This window comes from Haemaphysalis longicornis, unplaced genomic scaffold, assembly GCF_048455015.1.
Source record: "Haemaphysalis longicornis isolate Haplotype H1 unplaced genomic scaffold, Haemaphysalis longicornis Haplotype H1 scaffold_6, whole genome shotgun sequence".
NCBI classification, from domain to species: domain Eukaryota; kingdom Metazoa; phylum Arthropoda; class Arachnida; order Ixodida; family Ixodidae; genus Haemaphysalis; species Haemaphysalis longicornis.
This window is the reverse complement of record NW_027526407.1, coordinates 39218219-39242107: the sequence shown is the minus strand read 5'-3', so window position 1 is coordinate 39242107 and position 23889 is coordinate 39218219. Positions and strand designations below refer to the sequence as shown.

Below are 23889 nucleotides of genomic sequence, written 5' to 3'. Positions count from 1 at the left end.
GTGGTACCCCAAGGGAGCATACTGGGATCATTTCTTTTCGATATTTATATCAAAGAAATTTTACATATAAACTAGTCTACTAAGCGCATCATTTATGTGGATGAAGCTAGTCTGTTTTTCTCCCGTGACTCGGGTAGAATTGTGGCCAATCGTGCAAATTGAACTTTTGCTTCTATTGCGGAATTGGCCAAAAATAATAACTCGAAGGTTAATGTTCGCAAACCAAAAGCAATCCTTATTCACCCATACCATCAGGTGTTTGACCACCCGTCTGTTTTACTTGGAAACACAAAAATAGAAATTGTTCCTTCACATAAAACAATTGGTTTCACTGTTCTCAACACATGACTTGGGAATATCATGTTAGTTACCTTGGCTCTATACTATCACGCGTAATGGAACTTTGGTGTCACTGCACCGTTTTACCAAAATTTGTTAATATCCTAATCTATGACTCATTATTCTCTTTATTAATTAGTTATAGCGCCCTTGTTCGGGACACAACCACTCTGGGAAATGTCCTCAAACTCTTGTTACTGAAAAAAAAAGAGGGTTACGCATAGTATGCAATGTTCCGTACCCTGCTTACACCAGATAACTTGTTATGAAAAAAAATGTCATAAAGATCAAACATTTATACCGCTTTAAGCTTTCCCCCTTTTTTGAAGTACAGCTAAACAAGAAGGACACGCCCATAAAAAAGCCAGCGAAATTAGCGCGAACCACCCTCTCTTTTAATACCCGCCACCCTTAATTATAGAAGGTCGCCAGGTGTCGCACAAATTATGAAAAAAAAAATGCTTAAGTACTGTCTTCCTACTATGTTTAATGACTTGCGCTGTTCTAACATTGACCTAACCAACATTTATTTCAGAAATGTGCGCCGAAATGTAGCCATTTTGTTGTATCTTTCCTATTATTTCACTTTTTGTATTTCTGGTGTTTACTGTGCACATGCCTACTGCCCTGTTTGCCGAAACTGCCTAAGAGTAATCACAGCCCGCCAAGCTGTTCCGAACTTTTTTTTCTCATTACCTTGTGTAATGCTTATAACGCAATAAATAAACTGAAACTGAAACGCGACAGCCCTTGTCATCACTGCGAAGGCAGCGAGCGCCATGATACCTGGTATAGTCGTTATTTTCTCAGGACTTATAGGGCGGACAAGTTTGTACCGGCCATTTCTCGTTTTACGGTGACGTTAAAAGTTTGTTGGAAGCCATTTTTTATATATCAACGCAATACAAGCAACAAGGCAATATTTCCTGCTTTCCAACCAAAAAAACTACAGAAATAATGCAATATGCAAGCAAGGCAAACAGTGCGAATAACAAGGTTGGCTTCTATTTGCGAATGTTTGAAAAAAATCCAAGACAGCCTTTTCCTTTATACTGGTCAAATTGCACCAAAACCCCCGAATGACCTATAACACACTGCAATTTTCAAATTTCAACATTGTTTCCACGTAAACTGAAGTCGGCATCAGGAATAAAGAATGCTGGACAAATAATACTAAGAATTAAACTGCGTAGCTGGCAAAAATGCAGAAAAAAGGACCGGACGGTTTGTAAATTTTTGTACATGTGTGAAGTTTGTAACTTTTATTGCAAAGAATGCTTTGAGCAAACCAAAAAATATTGTAACTCCTTTAAAAGTATGCAGTCTCGGTAGAAAAAAGGGAGTGGCGATATCAACAATAGAGGTACATGTTTGCAATTTTGGGAGATTTGTCCAACGCGCCTGTGGCCCTACCCGGCAGTGGCATTTTTTAAAGAAGTTCTTTTTAGTTTGTTTTCTTTCTGCAAACTAACTTCAGAAATATCATTCCCTCTACGAAAGAAACTATATACAGCGCCCATCTGCGCTCTCGTCAACAAGCGTGTTATTCGATTCTTAAACAAGCGTCGGTCTACAGCGACCAACTTTTAACCACCACCTACACAAATGACGCAAACGTTGCCGTCTCAGGTTCTTGCTAAAACTGGAAACGTGTGACAACACCAGTTGCAACCACTTCAGCTAAGAAGCGGAAGAAGTTTATGCTCCACAAGTAAAACAAGTAAGAAGGGTTGCACAGAGTGGTTGCACCTCCTATCTGGGAAATCGATAGCACGCAGCTGCTGTTCATAGCGTCTGCCGCGCGAACAACTCCACTTTCGGCTTCAGCGACCCTCTCATTTTGTGACCAACTTTTTGGGCAGAAATGTAGGAACTACATCGACTAAAGCGGGAATGACAAATCAAGCTGTGTGGCATTTCAATAAATATAGTAAACCGTCGTAACAACCAAGTTCTACGGATATAAAACTGGGTTATTTAAAGTGATTCTTAGTTTAAAAAGAGAATGACTTCCTCTGTGTTGACTGCTTTAGTGACCATAAAACACTTCGAGTAGCAGAAAGGCTTCAAGCAAAGGAACTGCGGTATAATGAGGGTGTAGTGCAGTTTATAGATAACCACAACTTCAGTAAGCAACATTCCGCTAGTCTAAAGTCTTTATCGGCCACAGGATATATATTTTTTGCCCGCACAGGTGGTTTAATGCACGCTGTGCGGGCATTGCCAGTGCCATGCACTGCTCCGGCTCCACGGGTAATGACGTCACCGTATGATGACGTGACCCGAGTTCTTGAAATACAACAGTTCCGAAACTTGGCTTCAGCATCCCGGCCATGCGAGCACCCATGCTTCGTTGTAAATGAAGGGCAAGGTTATTGGCACACCATTTATAATGAAAAAACTCAACTTGCAAAGTATGTACTTTTAAATAGCTGACTTATTAAATAACACTTGCTTTTTCCAGTTTAGAAACATTAAATTAGGTCACAGTAATATTTTATGGCATTTTTTATATGTCTAGCGGCACCGGCAGCCAGCAGTTGAGCATGACTTCATTTCTTTATCCACAGATGGCAGGGTAATCCGGTTGCCGCTGTTTCCGCAACATTTCCTTCAGTGCAAGGGGCTTACCGCAGACTGCTTTCAATGCATGGTGCAAATTGGGAGTTTTGCAAATTCCTACATGAAAACACTATATATGTGACGTCATGAACGGAAGTGACGCCATGTTGCGCTCACGGAATTAGTGATTCGGACACTACGGCATGGTACGTACGTCCCGTCACGTAAAAAGACAGGGTCGTGTCGATTACCGATGCATAATTTGAATCATTTGTAGCAGCGGATGTTGTTTGTCCCGGCTAGCTTTTCCGCAAAGCGGACTTGGAAGAACCACAATATGTACTAGGTACTCGAAAAAATATTTCCCGAAAAAAATTCAGGACAACTGAGGGAAGAACGTGATCTTTTTGTAGAAAATCGGAAAGCTTTCTTTCGCAGTTGTTCCTAAGGTTATAGGTTTAAAATGGCTGCTAAGACTAAACACGTTTAGTTCATCCGAAGGAATGCTTTATCTTAATAACAGCCAGGCCTATTTTAACCAAACTTTCAGGGATCTAAGCTGTATGTTAGGCAACCGAAGAGGTGGTGCCTGAGAAAACACTTTCTCGCCGGGTCCACGTGACATCGCAGAGACTTGTTTGGGCCATTGACCGCCGACGACCAGTGCCACCACCAACAAACAATTGTGGGTTTAGAGTGGTTTTTCTGGTTCTCTATAATCGCAGAACTTGTGCGCAAATATAGAGTTAAGGCATCGATAACATATTTTCGGATTTCCCCAATACATCACTGCGGATATCACGTAGCGCAAAATTGAAACTATTTTGTGCGGGAGCCTTAGGTTGTTATGTTTCATGGAAGACGCGAGATACAAAAATCACTGTGAGGGACACATATTTCTCCAAAAATGATGAAGTTTTACGAGCATCGGAGCGTGAGCCCGGGATGGCACGCGAGGAAAGAGAAACAGCAGTCCGGGAGGAGGGTGTTATTGACGGGAAGGCGTCCCAGCACCGGGCTCCGTCACCTCCGTCATGTGAGGTAGTGTGGTGAAGAGCGGCCAGCAAATGTTCCTGTCAGGTGACGCCGACAAGAAGCCGAAGCCAAACGTAACTGGCTTACTGCATGGCTAGAGATGAGCCGAAGCAAGAAACGAACAATGCCCTTACGGGCAAGGTTACAGGACAGAGCTCGAGCAGAGTGACAGCATTCATTCGCTGCTCCAAAACAAATCAACTTCTGTGCTTGGGGCCCCGTATTTTATGTCCAAAGCGCCAACAGTCAAACAAGTTCTCTTCCTGCTTTTCGCACACGGCGCGAACATGGTACAGACACACACAACAATCTTTTCACAATTCGTGAGGGGTCGGTAGAAGTGGCGCACGCTGAGTTGGAGAGAAGGGAGAGAGGAGGTCACTGCGGTGTCCGCCACGCCGGGTCATACCTAAACTTGATGATGCGATGGCTGTCGCTGCAAGCTTGAGTCACCGACAAAGAGACCCCCACACAGAAGGCGCAAGTGGTGGTAGGCTCTGCCACAAAGCACCATAGCACTGCACGAAGCTTGGAGCACAGCGGCGCGGTGAATCGCAACAAAATCAAACTAGGGTTCGAAGAAAAGCCGGCGCCACGGACGCCAGTCTAGCGAAAAGCCTGCGCCATAGGAGGATAGGCCGCTGCAACACGTGCGATACAGGTCGCCTTGAGAGGGGAATGTGCCGACGAGGGCCAACAGGATGCTCCCTTGATGAATTCATAGCGCAAAAAAGGACGAGGACATAGAGAGAACACACAACACAGCGCTAACTTCCAACTCAGGTTAGCGCTGTGTTGTGTGTTCTCTCTATGTCCTCGTCCTTTTTTGCGCTATGAATTCATCAAGATCGCCACACCAACTTGCCCAAGAATCCGTACTAGAGGATGCTCCCGCTCACTCCTTGCGAGCGGAACGAGCTGATGCTTCCGGCGATGGCGAGAGATCGGAAGGATTCTTCGGAAGGCGCTATCTGTCAAGGGGGCTGGTCAAGTGGTAACGGGCGCAGCCCAAAACTTCAACATAAATCTTAACAGCAGATCAGCAGTAGGTGAGGGAGCTGAACCTGCTTCGTAGAGTGCGGTCGAGCGGAATGGTCAAGTGGGTGACTGGCGCGGCCGCAAAATTCAACGGAACGATCAAGAGCATATCATCAGAAGTTCTAACTAGGCTTTCGCCTTGATATTCCTAGAACGTTCGAAGCATCCCCCGTCATTTTTGCCATTTATTATTGTATTTCGCTTAAGAAGACGTCTTTCGAGGATGGAGGGGAGTTTACAATCACTGGAAATATATATTAAAATTTATTTTAAATATATTTTAAACTATATTTAAAATCTACATTTTAAAATATCTGAGATATATAAAATATACCTGATACAGTAAAAACTTGTTAATTTGAACTCGGTTAATTCCAACTTCCGGTTAATTCGAACTCAGGCACTTGTCCAGTCACAGCCCTGTATATTTCAATAGGGATAAACTCCCGTTAATTCGAACTCGTCGGTATCCAGAACGGTTAATTCGAACTATGATACCCTGGTTTCCATCGCTCCTCGCAGAAGAAGTCGGCCCAGAGTAATTTCAATGTGCTGCAAAGCCAAACCGAACCAAATTTTCCAGAGATGCAAAGCAACAAAACAGAAAAACAACAGCGTGGCGCGCTAGGCTCCTGCAACAGCTTATTTCACTTCTACAGAGGGCGCCGCGCCACCTGCGCCAGTGCTATAGCGCATGCCATTATTATTTACGAAACATTATTTTCGAAATCCCCTGCCACAAGCGTGTAGTAGCGCCTAAATCGTGATAGCGAGTCCAGAGGTGGCTTCTTTGTGGTCTGCCCGCGCAGTGTGGCGCGATTTCTATTCATTCTAGCGCCCGCCCGCTAATTCGAACTCCGCTTAATACGAACAACTTTATGGTCCCCTTTGAGTTCTAATTAACGAGCTTTTGCTCTCTATATATATTTGTATGACTTGATGTTCCTTTTATAAAGACTTAAACAACGATGAGCATAAGGCGTCGTCAGAAATCTATACCTTCTCCTTTGTGGCACCATAAGAAGCATTAGAGTCGGGGGCCCGGTTACGTGCACGTTTCGGGAGAGTAAGGCTCACAAAACACTTTCAAGAGAGGCGGCCCAGCAGACGTTACTTATTGCGCCCTATGTAACCCCATTCAATACTACAAACGACCACTTTGTTCTCGGCTCAGTCAGTCATGGGTGCGTGACCTGATTCTCGAAGTCGCCAAGACCAGCAGCTTTGTTCCCTTGCCAAAGCATGGCAAGTCTCTACTCAGTATAATATTGCTTTTATGTGAAAACATTGGTCACTCGGTAGGTCCAATATCTGCCTTCCTCGCACAAAGGCGGCCGACCAAACCGATTGACGGACGACACCACACAAAATGAACAAAGGGCCAATGAATAAAACAGAGGTATTAAGCTAAAAGGAAACATTGAGCAAACAATAATTTCGGTGGGATTCCACCAAGGGGTTTCTGGAATGGGAGGCGAGCACGCAAACCGAGCCCAACACGAACTCCATTTTTCCTTTACGGTTTTTTGTTTGAGAATACCTCCCTAGATCGCGTGTACTGCTTCTATCGTATGTACTAGGAGATATGAACTGAGGGTTAAATGAGAAAGCGGAGCATGCTAATTACAGAGGCGGAAAAATATGCGAGTAAGAAAGTAAATTTCTACTAATCGTCTTCTTTTCTTGGCGATACTGATGCGGATACCGACGAGCCATATTAACAGAGGAGGAATGGGCGAATAGAGTAAATGATAAACGTAGAGGCAGTGAATGCGTTTTGGCCTTCGACCTTAAACCGTTTGTTGGAGATAACTATTGAAGCCTACGTGACTGACTGCAGCATGCTAATTACATAAGAGCAATTAGCCGATTAGAAATGTAAAATCCGACTCATGACTCCTTTGCGTAGCGATGAAATTGCGGACGTGTAACGAGAAAAGTAACCGAGATAAAAAATAGGAAAACGAAAATGATGTAATGAGAGGAAATCTTCGCTAATCAGAGGAGTGCTTGCTTGTCGTCGTAAATCCGGGCAAGTCGTACTGGAAAGATTCGAGCATTAAAGCTGGCTTCGGGCGTTGCCGATACTACGTAGAAATTGCCATTGACGTTGCGAAATCGCTGGAGCACAAAACTCCGCAAACCTCCATCCGCTGCTTCTTTACTCGCGGTACAGGGCGCCTATAATACTGCATCATGAAACTATTCTTAGAGCTCTTTCATATATCCCAATTGGCCGTCGCACCATTCGAAAGATACGGAGGGTTCTAAACAAGAGGAGCTTGTTCTGGCATGGGGCTTCCCAACCTCTTTACGTCAATCATTGAGTGCCTCTAAGAGAAATGTTTGCTCCTTCCCTCGTCTATGTTTTCCCCATCAGTAGCGTTCACATTTTGCTTCAAATATCCAAGCTTTCCATTTTTGCACGCAATATATACGTCCGGGAGTCATTGAAAACCAGTCTCCTGCAACGTGCGCGGCTACAAAAATATGCGTTCTTCACAAACTCATTCCTTCGAAATAGATGTCTACAATAAGAATTTGAACACCAATGGTGTTTACAGGCAAGCTATACTAATGTATATGCGTTTCCACCAGTTCTTAGCCAATTCGCTACAACAAGGCGCACGAGTGGCATCACCGACGTAGTTCTGTCATCGGGACATCACGTATCGTTCCTGAAGATTGAACTTACTGTCCGCATTTTTAACTTTCTGAGCGACAAGTGATCAAGCGCTTTGATTCGATACAAATGCTTCAGCTGTACCACCAACATTTCACGACCATCGGGGATGATTTTGTGGTCCAACACTTGCGCAAAAGCATTTCTATGCCAGTATACAAGGTCAAACACTTCTCGTATGCCTAGGTCTCCCTCAGTGCACGCTACGGGCCATTATAATAAGTCCTGGATTCACGCTGGTTCGAGTACTGAGGCAAGTGGCATGCAACTTTGCCATCTTCGGAGAAGGTCTATATCACCCGACAGGAGGAATACATAATTATTGATAAACATAGGTTTTTGTCTTCTGCGTTGTAAAGTTGTCATCGTTTTTATTTCCTTCCCCAACTCAGGCTAGCCAGCCAGACGTCATTCTTTAGTTTACGTCCCACCCTCGATTTCCCTCCACTCCCATAATTTTGCGAGAGCAAAAATACAGAGCCAGTTTTTATTGTTTGTTCCGCAGTTGAGCCTGAATGTGAAAAGGCTATTCTGTGTTGTCAAGCTCTGCGTATAGCAGGTGCGGTATTTCACTGCCTATAAAATTTCACACTATACAAATAAACATGCTCTGGAAATACAGAGCAAATTGTGCCTTCTCTGAAAATGTTCATTTGAAACTGCCCTTTCGGGAATCCTGTCAGGTACGGTCACAAATATGCAAAGTCCATAAAAAAGTTCGGTTCAAAATTACATACACCCGGATAAGAAAATGCAGATCAAAATTGAACTAAAGCTGCATTGCATTCATAAGCTTATGTTGCCTAACTTTTTTAACATCTTGAAAACACGCTCCTGTACTTGCTAGGAAACCCATTGTTGTCGTAATGAAGCGTTAATTGCAAAATCAGAAACGACTGAATTAAAACCTTGAAAACGGCTTTGTACCTGGTGCGACGAAAGCCTTTTCGGGCGTATATTCAGATAAAACTAGTAGATTTATCTGTTTCAAAACGACGGCACTGTTTTATTAGTGATTAATCAAGGCAACACCACCAATCAAGGAAAAAAAAAAGAAAGAAAAAACGGTTCAAGGTAACTGCAACATCAGATTTGGTGAGATTGAAACACTCAGCCTGAACGAAAAACGCCATTTTACCTCTTATTTTTTATTTTATTCTTTTTTTCTTTTTCGTGTTCGTTTTTGCCACGTAGAGATCTTAAGGCCATCGTTCCAATAAGCGTAATGCCCAGGAAGTGCAGCACTGGTCCCCGGAGTAAATTTTCTACCTTCTTTCTGTGGGCTTTGAGCTAAACAAAAAAAAAAGAATTGCCGCTGTTGTAACAGCGAAACAAGGTCACCTGAATAAAACATTACGTTGCCGAAAGCCTCCACGTCTTACGAAAGATGGTTCCGAAGCTCAGTGCAGCTTTTGAGGTAGGATAAAGCGCAGCAGAACCCAGCTGAATGTAAACATTCCGTACTCATTTAGAGAAAAAGCGCCCTCCTATAAATAACTTCCAAAACATACTACGCATACATTCGCTTGATATTCAGGCTCTGGAAGTTAAAGGGAAAGTCCACAGTGCCTTTCCACGAATATTTGCGTAAGACCGCCTTTCATCCCATTGGCTCTGAGCTTTCAGTCGCATTTTAGTATGGAGAATACACAAAAAAGCGAGAGTGCCTGTTTACTTTCCTTGAAACGGGCGCTGTCTAAATATATTATCGGTGTGTATTTCCGGCTACATTTTGACCACGTTCTATTGGTTCACTGGTTGGTTAGAAACCGTTCCGATGGACGACACAGCTGATACCGTTCTTGCTTCGAGACGTTTTTCCAAGTAGACGGCCCGTTTTTGTAGTATTCAGAAGGGACGAGCCGTGGACGTAAATTACACTCAGTGCTTTCTCCTCAGCTTCATATCTGCTTGAACTGAAGGAAAGCCGGTCAACAGCTGCCACATGGCCTCAATGACGTAATTCGAGCCGAATAACATCAAGACCGGGAAAGAGAGGGAAATCTTTTGAGCGAGTTCCCAAGTTATCTGATGTGCATAGAGCAGTAAATTCTGGCTGAGGTACCTTGCGACTCCCTAATCTAAGTACTGAATATGTTTGGTGACTACGTTCTGCAATAATGTAAGATTTGAAAAAACTTCTAAAAAGTGTTGCACGGTCCCTTTAAGACAGCCCATACCTCTTCTGACGGGTCCGCAACACCCGTCCTTTATGGCAAACACCATAAGCTGGTACCACCTAGTTTTAGCACGTACCTAAAATATGTTGTAGTGTAGTCATCAACAACTGTGGCATCATTGTTGCCATCAACCGTGTCTAGTCGGCCTTGGTGCACGGCGCACCTCACAATCCCGTTTCTTATCGCAAACACCCACTTCATTTCCCATTTTCTTTTGCAGCGAAGCTATCTTACCCTACGTTCTAAACAACTGCGGGCGTTTCTCGGGTGGCGTAGACGAAAAATCGCGCTCGCTCCCTCCAGAGTTGGTGTAAAATTCTCTGTAGCTGTTAATATAATATAGATACCTTGGGAAAAAACTGTACTGAAATCGGTCGCTATATAAGACGACTCTTTCATTGCGCCAAGTTTCAGTTACGTGTCTTAGAGACGTTAAAGAATCCAACGTTAGAGAATCTCTTCTGTTTTCAATACATAGCCATCTGAGGAGAAAATACTGTTTCAAAAAAACGGCTGTAACTCTTGTTGTGCAGAAGCTGCTGCGAAACAAATAAAATGATAAATAATTGTGAACTAACCCTAAGGAAGTTCTCTTTATCTGTTTGTTCGATCAATGTACAAAGTCAGGCTACAAAACTCAATATTTTTATCCACCAATACACCTTCGCTGGTGTTCCACCTTCGCAGTAGTGGAACGCCTCTAAATGTTTTTTTCGTCACCATAGATGGCATACTTGGCCAATCAGATAGTTTGCCTAATCCTAGACTTGACGTTGGGTAGACGTAACGTCGAAATTTGCGACGTGCCAAGCAATGTTAAGCTGGTGCGTAAAGCTGCAGGTACTGGCTGACGAACTAAAACCTCCAAACGTAACGTGAGGCTGTTGTGGATCCTGGTTCGGTATTCCATTTTGGTAAGCCTGGCCAACGCCGCCTGTATAAACAGTGCCTAACGCGTGAGCGAAAAATGGCCAAACAGCCACTCTCCTGTTGCTCTATCCTACCCTTCCCCGCTCCGTAGCCTTCCAGCGTGCTTTCGTGTCCGCCAGCCAGCGCCGCTTCTCGGAAACTATGCAAAATAGTGGAAAGTTTGTTTAGCGTTCCCGAGGCGGCGCTCCTACGCCTTCTTGTTTTTCACCATGCCTGTCTCTCTTTGTCTGTCACTGATAAAACTTCCTTTGTCACGAAGCAAAATCCCTTGCGCTGCAGCAGGCTGATGCCGGCTTTGCGCGCTTATCTACTCGGATCACTGGCGCTGAAATTTTCTGAGTGGGGCATCCCACCTCTATCCCCTCCGCATTTAGGTATTGTTTTGACCCCGCTGTTCGCACTCCGCATCGGTACGCACTTCTAAAATTGAGGACTGTACTGTAGAAGCACCCGGACAGCGTGGCGAGATCCCAGCTGCTTATCCTTTTGTTTCCTATAATTTTCTGAAGTTTACAAGCACGTGATATTATTGTAAAGTAATCGTAGGAGCGAGCGCCTGAACAAAAAACGCGCACGCAAGTTTTTCTTCTCTAAATACTCCAGAAAAAAAAATATCAGTAAAATAATGGCTGCCCCAGCAGAAAATAACTTTTTTCTGTTAGCTATATGTCTACCCGACAATCAGTATGTTCTTACACTATTTCAGTTCGCCTCCGTCTTTATCTTTCGAAAAATGCCGCAAGTATGAAGCGAGCGACACATTGAACGAGATGCCCAGTGCGCCACAGAACTAGCGCCCCGTCGCGGCTAAGATGTAAGCGAAAGGGCCCTTGAAGCCCAACAGGCAAGCTGACAGACACACGTCGTAGAAGTGGGTGCAGCGTTCGCGACTCGCGAGCAGTGACGTAAGGCGAGATGTCCGCCGGAACGCGCCACATAGTGGATCAGTGCCTGAACTAAGCGTCCCTACCCTTCCCATTGAAAAGCGCGCGACGCGTCAGGCAATGTTAATACAGGCGGCGTTGGCCTGGCTGGTGTTCCCAAACGTTGATGAGAACTCTGAGGTAGGCTGTTGAAGAAGGGGACTTTGCACAACTATTTACATCATTAATATATACAGGTTTGGATTCCGAGTCTCCAATCGAATCGCACAACTAGCAACAGTCGGCGGAGCACTACACCGCCTTTTTTGTTCACAGAAAAAGTCCCTAGAATTCCCCCAGGTAATTCAACTCCAAAAGTGTGGTCCAATCAGCAACCCACAGTGCAAGAAACATAGGCCCCACCCTCGCTCGAAGCCATCCCGGATGCTTCTCCACGTGACCACGAGGGGAGAAGGCTTTGGCGCCGCTACGACGGGAAGACCTTTTGTCCCAGCACGGGGTACACCTGACTGGCTGAGCCACGTAGATCGGCGATTACCGATTCCACTGTACGCGCTGGAAAAGTCGCCTTCTTTGTCATGCTGCCGTGGTCTTTCACTCAAAGAGTTGTATGCGTGGTATTAACGCAGGGTAGATGATCTCTCTTCATTAACGCGCCCTCTCTCTTGATTAAGCCGTCGTCCGCGGCACGGATCAAATCGCCCGCTGGCGACTAAAATGCGCTAATTAGCGTCAACATCCCCTGTCAGCTTAAGTATCTCGGGTCACCTACCCGATCATAACAATTCCTAATAGCAGTCCGGCACACACCTGCATTCGCAGCACCGAGGAAGTACGACATTCGGCGGAGGCGTCTTAGCTTCTCGTCTAATTGCTACTCCAGTAAATAGCACGCTGCTATGACTCATGTATGCCTAGTATGTGCCTGTCACACGTTTGGTTAAGTCAAAGAACACAACGCACTCCCTTGGTACACCTGTAGTAAATTATGGGTATCGAGCTGTCATGGCGTTGGTGATGCGTGTTCGTCTTGAACTCCGTAGGCCCTGGGTTCGATTACCATCGAACCCAAGTTCAACCAATCTTTCTTTCATCTCATTCACTTGACGTGTGTTCTCTATGCCCCGTTGGCCATTTCTGCCGTCTGTGAGTTACGGTGTTGACGATACCGAATTTTCAGCCTACCGAGTCAACTATAATGCTTTTCTATTACTACAAATAACAAATGTGCCATGAAGACAAAATTCTACTTCCTTCAGACTGAAATAACAAGCCTTTCGTAACTCACGTACCGCCATTGCAACCACGAAATGTGCTTTGTTCGCTGAAAAACGTGATGTCGAAAAACTTGCAATTCTGCGCTTCAGAGACATAATGTGGAAACAGGGACACCAAAGATGGCAGGAATAAAAACATAGTTATCGGTGTGTTAGCTGTACATGATCATTCAAGTGATATGCCCCACTACAATCCCCCAGTTATCTTTCTTTTCAGTGGCCGCCAATCGCACAAACATTCCCTAACCGCATAAAAAATTGAGGGAAAGTGGATGGTGAGTCGACACTGCTTCGTATGTTTGTTTTAATATCTGCATTATTTCTTTGAAGTTTGGGATAAACTTTGTATCATTCTTACTCGGACAAAGCCAGCTTTCGTTTATGAATGAAACTTGTAGTTTGTCTTCATGGCCTCTTGAAGGGACTCGTTGTATGAGGACAATCTCGTCTGCCTCAATTTCGGCCTATTTTTTCTTCCTCCGGCGACCCGCCAAGACTCGCCAAGCATTTGTAACTTTAAACAGATGAGGCGAGCTATTGAGCCACAAATTTGTACAAAAAAGGAACCCTGTAACAACGAAGTGAACGGCCAATCCCAGCAACCCTCTTACAGACGATAAGACATTGCGGTGGGCTAAACCCTGGCCTGCGTCAGTAATAGTAGTTCCCAGTATGCCTTGTCGTTATTTCCTTACACTGCGTTGTTAAATTTTTGAAACAGGCCATGATTTTCTCAAGAGCTCTTGTTTGGGCCAAATTTGACACTTGGAAAGAAACCATTCCCCCGAGACGGGAGAAACCAACAACTCCTTGATCAGCGAAAGCCCGAGGAATCCTTACTCCCCGTAGCAAATCACATCATTTGTGGGGCGAAGCGGATGCTGCTGTTCATGACGCTATTTTGGTCTCGGCTGACATAAATAATGCAAACTTCCTTGGGCAGAGATATTTTAGTGAAACGCGGTGCAGAAGCGTGCTTCCGAAGGAGGTAGTGTCTGCAGGGCTCGTGTAACTGGTATCGCCTGGGCACTGCAGTAATGGGGTTTCGATCAGGAAGATTGCTCTTCGAGATTGCCCGCGGGCCGCTTCGCCATTATTGCCTAACAGCAGAAGCTGCAAGGGAGCTGCAATCCAATTTGATAGCGGCGCCTCTAACTTGGCAGATTGCTATATATAACAAACATGGCTGACCAGGGGATCATTTGTTTTGCCGTCTTGTTTAGAGGCCTACCTCGTATACGCTGAACGTGTTTTCTTTTTTAGCTGTGTGTGTGTGTGGTTGCGTTTGGAGCGAGACAAGACTGCGCAGCTGGAGAAATTTTGTTTCGAGGCCGAAGTTTTAATTTATTTTGTTGATGATAATAATGAGGCAAGCCTTGTTTCCTGTTGCGGGGAACACGCTTGTGCCAACCGATACTGAGCTACAGGCGGGCCCGCTTATAACGAACACAACGGGAAACCGAAGTCACTTCGTTATATCCGCTTTTCGCTATATCTGGACAGAAAATCTATGTATACCAATGGTAACGGGAAACGAAGATTTGTTCGTTATAGCCGCTATATCGTTAAAACCGGGTTCACTATAAGTGGGCTATACTGTATTATGTACCAGAAACGCCTTCGAGCTTACGTAGAAATCATCACAAGGTTTGGATTTATTATTTCGAAACGGGGGCCTACTGGAGCATTCAAAACTTTCGATGTCCTTGCCACACAAAATGGCCGGCGCATGGTACATGAAATGGACGTGTGAGCGAAAAATTAAAAAAGAAGATTGATGAACGTTCATAATGATACCACATTTCTTGCGTCAACGTCTAAACACGAAGTTGTAATTGAGTTGGCCCTGGGTGGTCTTCGAACCAGCGGCTATTGGTGCGCGAGAAACGCACGGAATCCCTTCACCAGCGCAGCTTTTTAATGATATTTAATACACCTATTCAAATGATACATACAATATATATTTAAATATTACAATATTTATAAAATGCAATAAAGCCGGCAGTCTGAAATCTGGCGTAAACAAAAAAAAATGACATCAATAGGCACATGACGATGTGCATAAAAGCAAAACAGGATAGAAGTAAGGTGTGGAATCATTTTTGTTACAGTAACCATTTAGGTTAATCATTATTCCAATAATGTACAACTTATAGGATACTATTGATAAAAGCGCACGTTCAACATTTTTAAAATAAAATACGTATGGCCTTCCAAAAAAAAAACAAGCCACAAGGCTCATCCCTGCAAATAGCTACAAGGTATCGCAGACGGTTGGTTGTCCAGTCAAGCTAATTTTACAGTGCCTGTTGAAGGATACCTCAGATAAGTATAGCATCTTTGCAGTCCATAAGGTAGTGCTGAATTATTTCCGGTCATCACAAAGCCAACAATTCACAGACGACATAAAAATACTCCTAGTACGGAGTCATTTCTCAGCGGGCAAGGTGGCACTGGGAAGATTGAACAAGAAAGCCTGCGTACTTAGAGAAAGATGCCTTTTTATAAAGAGAAATCAGTGCCGCCTAGGCCGCCAGAAAGAGATCTATAGATGGGTGTAGGAAATAGCATTGATATTAAATTTCTGCCACTCCTTTTACGTGTACTGTCAATAACTAGCCAGTAGAAAAGCTGCACGATGATTTTCGCTGACTTAAGGTGAACGAACTTCAGGGGTTGAGGCCTCGAATTGTAAACCCATGTTAGGGACGTGTACTCTTCTACAGGAGTAATTTTGGCATTTCAGTGCAGAAGTAGTAATTCGACGACTATCGTACCACACTGCCGTTAATAGCACTACAAAGCCCTATTGGCCAAGCCTCTGAGTCATGGTAATGAAGAAAGTAAGAAAACGTCACCAAGGGAAAAGAATGCTGGAGACATTGAGAGGTCACAGTCGCACGATTCAATCCAAGACACATGCCATCCAAGACAATATGGCAAAAGAGGTGCCATTGTATGCCCCCCCCCCCCTTATGACTGTACAAAAACCAAGCGTGCTACCGTCCACGTGACTCTTGATGATGATGATAGGATTATTATGACTCAATGTCAGCTGGGGCAAAAAGCGCCAAACAGAAGTCGTCTAAGAAAAAAATAAAGGAAGCTAACACTAATGTGCAAGACTTGAAGGTAGCGAAGCTATACGCTACAGTACAGTTTTTCTTCTTTTTCGCCTCACGGTGTTGCTTCGCCCTCGTCACTGTACGAGGGACCACAACTGGATGCTGCCTTCTTCTTCTACCCAACACGGTCTTTCACTGCACGTAGCCTCGTGGCCTTCCTTCGTGGTGCGCGCTTATCCCTGCGGTGGTGGCCTCCTCGCCTTCCTCCACCATATCCACCGTACGGGTTCCGAGCGCGTCTCGTTTCCCTCCTCGGCTGTATGTCCCCATTAACGGGCCGCTGCTCCGTGCCGGGCGCTTCCGGAAGGGGTGTGGTTTGACCTCTAGCGCTCAAGGACAAAACTGGTCACCCCACGAAGACTGCCCGAGGTAGCGTAATGCAGCTTGCGCTAAAAAAAGAAACGTTAGGTACAAAACCTGTAGCCTAAAATACCTGTAAAATGAATTAAGGGCGATGGTGATGGCCGCTGTAGAGGGCCAGTTTTTTTATTATGCATGATAAGAAATGAGGTTGAAAAACTCGACTTCTGATACGTACTCAGACACACGCTTCATGGGCGCCATATTTTCATCACCCAAAAAATACGATAGGTGCAGCCAGATTTGTTGCCTGTAGAGCAGGCGAAAATTTGTCGTGTTGTGTCCAGTGCATTATGTTGAATTCGAATGTGAATTAAGGATTGGTGTTCTCCACACCTGCTGCACAGGTGTCTCGAAGAGCCAGACAGCAGGTTGGAGTGTCTCGCATACGTGCGGCCTATCCGTAATCTAGCTAAGGGGACTTCACTGAATCTGTTATGCACGTTAGTTGTGTATCGTCCCAGGTGGGGTTTTACTACGTGTAGTTTGTTGTCTGTCTGTCCACTGCAGTGTTCTTGCCATGTTTTACGAAGATGGTGTCTGATGTGTGGCTCGATGGAAGTGTAGAGTACCGTTGTAATGTCCACTGCGTTCCTATTTTAGCAGCAGCAGCGGCGGCCTTTTGATCAGGCAAATCGTTGCCAGTGATTCAAATGGCCTGAATATCAGCACAAGATTCTGTGTGACACCTGTTATTATAATTTCATTGGTGTGCTGCATACAGCGATGGGCTCTCAAACGTACTTTAACAGCAGGTGTGAAGTGTCGTGGTCTCCCACCATACAACGGGGCTTACACAAGCCCACGGTAAAACGCCGCGAAGGGGAACCAGAAGGCCCGACGCCGACGGACCTATACCTACTCCGACGGCCGACTAGGGATCTACCTCAACAGCAGTTGTGCACAAAAATAAAGAAAGCTCAGACTAATGCTAAGACTTGAAGGTAGCGAATCTGTACGGAACAGTGACGTTTTTCCTCTTTTTCGCCTCACGGCGCTGTTTAAGCCTCGCCGCTGTACGAGGGACCACAGCTGGATGTTCATCTTCCTCTATCGCACACAGTTCTGCGCCGCACGTGGCCTCGAGGCCTTTCTTTGTGGCGCGCGCTTATCACCGTGGCGGCGCCTTCCTCCGTAACGTCCCGCGCACGGATCCCGCGCACGTCTCCTTTCCCACCTCTCCCCTGGCGCCTACCTCTTCCGTTATTGGGCCGCTGCTCCGTGCCGGGCGCTTGCGGAAGGGGGTGTGGTTTGACCTGTAGTACTCAAGGGCAAAACTGGTCACCCCGCGAATGCTTCCCGAGGTAGCGTAGTGTAGCTTTCTCTAAAAAATGCGATAGTCCGGCCATTCCAGGACAGATGACGCTCAAGCCGTACCCTGTACAACAGGAATCAAACACTCACCTACGTCAACCTCAATAGTACATCGCGCACACAATACCGACACATGCGTTCGACTATTCAGCACTAATCTTTTTGCACTGCTCACAGTATAAGGAGTTCTTAGCTGACCTAGAACTACTGAGGCTGACCACCGCTACATGCCAACGAACGGAATTTCTGTATCTGGCCATTAGTTGAGTCATTAAACTGTTCCACTCCATAGTGAACAGGAAACGTGTCTGTTGAACCGGTCTTGCTGGCCTGTGGCCTAAAAATCACGAGATTCCATTAGCATGTTATCGCCGGGCTTTTCGCAGATGGCAGTAGCGTGAGATTTACAGTTGGGCGCACTATGGTGGCGACATCTAGTACACACAGGGTCACCTCCATCTACAGTACCTCTGCGTTACCGCAGACAGCAACTATTGTCAAAATTCGCGGAAGTCTATATTGGAGCCGATAGTAGTTGCACTGCGCAACCTGCCCTGTGCCGTTTGTCAGAGCGTTCAGTACCACACTGACTGCGCTACTCCAAGCCCTATAACATACAAAAGGGTTTTTACCGCCATTGTATAAGTTCAAACGCGCTGTTAACACGCCAAAACATATTCGTTCTTTTCGGCGAAAAGGATAAAACTTCTCTTAAACACTATGCTTGCCAGTAGTAAACTTTGCGATCCGAACTGTGAATCCTCCCTTCATCCCTAGCCCTGCGTGGCATTGTTACGATATGGAGACAGAGCTATACTGTATTTACAATATATATACAATATTTACAAATGTGTACAATATTTACAATGCCACCGCAGCGCCCATCAATACAGCGCACGCCAAGCAGGCAGCAGGGAACCAGCGCCTTCTTCATCAGTTGTACGATCAGAGTACAGCGGCCGAAATCACACATTTTAGCTTCGTTTTTTGGTTCCATGAACACCGTAACAATATTAGTTAAACAGGGCGGTTCTCAATGGCTGACGGCATTGCTCTCGGCACCGCTGACTTTACGGTCTAGAGCACTCATGCAGTGGAAAAAGTGTGCTATTTGCAGTTCTGGAAAAATAACTTCCCCGCGCCTCAAGATCCGGAGCAAGACGGCCGTGTTTGTCGAGCTAAAAACCGGCTTCAAAGATGTACTCCTGTGCTGCAGGTATAGCCCCCTTCCCTGCATACCAACTCATTTCATACGCTTGGTGGATCTCTTAAGAGGCTTGCCCTGGGGCTGCATGCGAACGTTTGTGCGCCATATGACTTGAATACGCACACCGACAAGACCCCCTCCCCAATCCTTCCCTCCCCCAATGCCCATTCGCCAGTATCACCGGTCAGTCGTCGTCATGGAAACGAACATTTTTTTAAAGGCTTACTATTTCTCACGCGCAGTAACCTTTTCTCTTTGTGACGTTGCCTTTTGCAAAATTTGATGGCTCTCTGAAACCCTTGCTGTGACCAGAGCTCCGGAATATCAAGTAGCTCCCTGACATGCCACTTGTTGGCAATATTTGATCGAGAGTAGCTGGGTCTGTCGCCTCCGAGATCACTAATGAGCATTATAGTACACTTACACCCGTAAAGTCCCCCCCACACTGAACCCTTTCTCAATTCCACAGGTGACACCAGTATCCGCTACACTTGGGTCTGCACACTCCAGGCTGGCTTCGCCAACAACTTGTAATGGTCGCAGAAGAGCGAACTTCGATTGCTGTTGCAAAGGTCAAGATCACGGCAATGCTCATCACCTACTCAGGGATGGAACATGCCCCGGCCTCGATACCCTATCACCCTTGGTGTGACACCTGTTGTTTGCCCACCTAGTACGAAACTTCTCGGGGCTATTTTCGCGCCCAGAGTTTTTAAGATCACATCCCGCGGCCTTTAACAATGTGGGGTTCTGTAACTACAATTATAGATGGATAATTATAAAAATTGAAGCTCGAGAGGAGATAGAAAACTCGCTGAGGATACGGAGCACTGGGGCCAACGCACACCGCACACTGCACCTTCACGCGGGACCGGCAACAATCCCCCACAATTATTATGTGGATTGTGTACCAAAGCGTGCTGCCTATGCAATCATGCTCCGCCAAGGCTTTTGAATTTCCCGGTATCAGACTACGAGTACGCAAGAGACATATGGTGACGTCGAATAAAGATCACTAGGAACAGGGAGGAACGTCGCAACAATATGCCTCTGTTTGAAGGAATCGAGCAGGAAAAGACAGTTGTTTCCCTCCAAAGCTCAGCGTTTGTTGGAAGGCGTTTGTTTGGTTGTTTTATTTTTCTTTCGCAATGTCTGCCTTCAAATACATACAAGTGACATTAAAGCATTTTTTACGAATCAATCGTCGTATTTTGGAGGTGCAGTTTAAGTAGCACATAGTTCATGATAGGAATAATGTGGACTGACGTAAGTTAGTGACACGGAACTGTATACAAAAGCGACGAAAATAGAATTCGCTTTTTGAACTATTCTCGAAAAGTCTTCACGTGTGAACGCGAAAGCATCACTAAATGAAATACTCGTTAAAAATAAACCCTTTTTAAAGTGAATAGTGATATCGTGTCTTACGCTTAAATGTCAGACATTTCGCTGGGAATCTTGAGGGAGAGAGGGAGAGAGAGAGAGAGAGAGAAAAAGTTAATTTAAATAACAGGGACGAGGTAGGGGAGAAAAAGAGTTAGGAGCTGTAGGTGGCCATCCTATTTCTGTAGGCCGCGTGCCGCGGCTGCCATCCTCTCCCGAGAGATCAGAGCCTCCTGGTTTTCGAGCTGGCAGCTCTGCAACGCGCACTTCTACTGTTCAAGGGTAAGGGATCTGAGTGGTGGAGGATTGTTGGAGAACGTCCAGACGAGATGAATGGTGGTGTTAGTCTCATCGCATTGGGTGCAGTTAAGGGGGTAGTTATAGTAGGAGAGATGTGGTGGAGAGGGGGGGTCATTGTAATACGAGTTGGCTTGAAGTCGGCGCCAAATGCGGGTGTCTGCGGTAGGAAGGTAAGGGTGAGGAGGGGAATAAGCATTGGTTTGCTCTTTAGTGATAGGGAATGTCAGTGTAGGTTTGGGAGAGGGGCGTAAAGAAGTTTGCGATACCAGTTGCGCTGTTGGCCTCTCCTGGGAATGCCCTGTGAAGGAGAGTTAGGGTGGTGGCGAGTGCCCCCTCGCTCCCAGGGAGGGCAGTTGGGCTGGGTGTTAACGCTATGCGGGCATGAGGTTGGTGCATTGTGAGAGGATAGCCAGCGTAAGAGCCGAGACTCGTCCAAGGGAAAACGATGGCAGGCAGCTTGGGTGTCAGACAGAATTGTTATGCTGGGACTTGTGGCTTGGGTCATTGTGACAATAGCTGCTTCGGCCGTGGTAGTGAGGTGTGGAGGCAGTTGCTGAAGTGTGGAAGGCATTGTCGAAGCGGGCAACAGTAGCGACGTGAGCGGGTCGTAGAGGGTGGAGAAAGGCATCCGTATAAAGGGTGGTCGGGTCGGTGCCATACTTTCTGATGAGGAGGCGTGTACGATGCTGACGACGGCCGGAGTTGTATGTAGGGTGCATATACGCGGAATGGGGAAGACGTAGATGCTTACTCGCATTGATGGAGGTATACGCTGTGTCGAGTCCGAAGTTTGTACCATTTGCCGGCCTAGCGTTTTGAGCAGATGACGACTTGCAAGGCTGAGCTTTAGGCGAGCGTTTTGAGCAGATGGCGACTGGCAAGGCTGAATTGTAGGCGTTGTAGTTGGTTTTGGAGATGGGCTTCAATTATCTCCGAGAGGGTGTTGTGTAGACCCAGTCTTAGTAAGCGGTTGGTAGAAGGGAAGGTGTGCGGGCCGAGGACTGTCTCGTAAGATTTGCGTATTGGGACGTCGATCTTGGCATTTTAGTGTGTTTCTTAGGTAAGATAGGGTGCCCGTAGGTGATGTGGCTGATCAGCATTGTTTGTAGGATGCGGCAGCTATCAATTTCTTCTAGTCCTTGTCGGCAGGAGCATATTCGTGTAATTAGGCAAGTTAGGAGACTGTTGAAGTTTGGGGAGGTACGCCACCCCGGAGCCATCGTGGTGGTAGTGGACTCCCATTATGCGGAGGGTTTTGACGGTGGGAATTGCTTGCCCGTCGAGTGTGAGTGAGGGGTCTGGCGTAGGGTTTGGTGGGCGGCCCCGGGTTCGTTCTCGTAGGACGATTAAAGTGGGTTTTGATGAGGCGCAGCAGACACCAAAGGTGTTAAGATATTGGAGCGTAGTGTCCATTGCCTGTTGAATACTGTCTTGATGTTGTCCGGGAGAGCCCGTGTTAGAACATATGTTGACGTCGTCTGCACATAAGGCATGCGACACGTGAGGTATTTGTTCAAGTAGTGTAGGGAGTCCCATGAGCGCTATATTGAAAAGTACTGGTGAGACAACCGAGCCCTGGGACTGCCGTTTGCCGGGGTGTGAAAGGGCTCTCTCCCGTGAGGGCCAATGGGGAGAGTGGCAGCCCGATTTGCCAAAAAAGGCTTGAGACATAAAAATTATATTCGTGACTGGTATACGTGATCCTTCAACAGAACTGCATCGATCGCTTTAAATATTTATGTGGAGAAAGCCTGGGCACGCAGCGTGGACCAGGGTTTTCTGGACTACAGGATTCCGCCCGGTTACCGGGATCCCAACCATTAGCGCCTGATCCTCGTCAAAGTCACGTTTATTCCTTCAGCACCAACTCTCTCTGAGATGCGATTCACATTTGTGGTTCTTATTTTTGTAGAAGTGTCGTGTTCAATGTCTCACGGCACACGCATGAAAATTGTGGAACTATATTAAACATTTTTGCTCTAGCAGTCGGCGTTTACCTTTTGCCTCACTCAGACTGTACTGCGTTGGTTGCGAGGCGAATCAGAGTACCTGTCTTAGTATTCTATGCATTAAATGGTGGCAGACCCCGCCCCAGTTAAAACCCAAGAACATGCAGTTACACGGAGTATGTGTCAGTCTGATGTTAACCTTTACTGTAAAAAAGCTCCTTCTTTTGAATGTGCAGCAAAGCGGCCGCCAGTGGAGGAGACAGCCAACTTCCTGCAGACGTTGCTGGCTAACCATGGGCCAAACTACCTGGAGAAACTGTTCGGGGCCAAGGCCCGGGACGCCCTGGCGCCTCTAGGCGGCGTGCAGAAAGTAGCCGTGGCACTTTCAGGTGAGACCCTCCTATTTTACACCTAGCTTCACTGTTGCAGGATCATGTTGCCCTTAGGGCTTTCTTTTCTCACCCGATTTTTCTTAGTTTTGCTTTTGGGGGATTACATAAAGAGTGGCAGGGTTAATAAAGAATATATCGTACACGCAAATTTTAAAAGAAAAGTAGAGTATAAAATACCTTTATTTGGCCTTTTTTCTTTTAAAAACTTTTAAAAGTCTTCGGTAAGGTTGTAAAAGAATAATATGGGGCATGGTGACCAATTTTAAACACCGGTATTCAACAGGAAGGTTGTCAGGCAGTATTAAAGCCACTGAGAATGAAAGGACACGCAAGGCAAGGTTGCTAACAACACCGATCCTTGCTGTGGCTTCGACCCGGGTGGGGTCGGCTCGGCCCGGGGTGGTGAGCGCGGCACAAGCTTGGTTGTGACGGGACCGTCTTTTTAGAAGTTAATAATTCGAATACGCTGCGCTGCCAGCTCTATGAGTAAACCTTCCTGTTAAATACTGTACTAGAAGCCCGTCTTTATGAACTGTTGCTACACTAATTATGTAACAACATAGCCATTCTGCCATTTCTGCTCCATCTTCATCTTTATCGTCCTTTACCCACGCTTTATTGCCCTGAGCCTTCCTACCCACAAAATAGCTGACTAGACCTGATATTATCAGGCTGACCTTTCTGTGTTTTCTTCCTTTCAATGAAATTTATCTCTCTTGTCATAAGGCTTGTACACTTCTACGGCTGGTACGCCAGGGAAGTTTGCCATAGTGGGGTGCCTATGATGCCTTTGTACCACTACAAAAGGGTGTCCTGCGTTGAGATATGCGTTCCTTGTCTTAAACTCCGTTGAAAAGAACAGTTGACCTCGTAAAGATATTTAGTCAGACGATTGTGAATATTTGGGGATATAACTTTAGCGAGGCAACTT

General features: G+C 45.9%; 1 protein-coding gene across 1 annotated transcript in view; it reads left to right on the top strand.

The window, feature by feature from the left end:
* Nucleotides 1–23889, top strand: part of LOC144142492 (IDLSRF-like peptide) — a 196013-nt gene that overhangs the window by 157932 nt on the left and 14192 nt on the right. The window contains exon 3 of the mRNA XM_077674037.1: nucleotides 22803–22955. Within this exon, the coding sequence (XP_077530163.1) occupies nucleotides 22803–22955 (153 nt within the window). The remainder of the gene's footprint in view (nucleotides 1–22802; nucleotides 22956–23889) is intronic.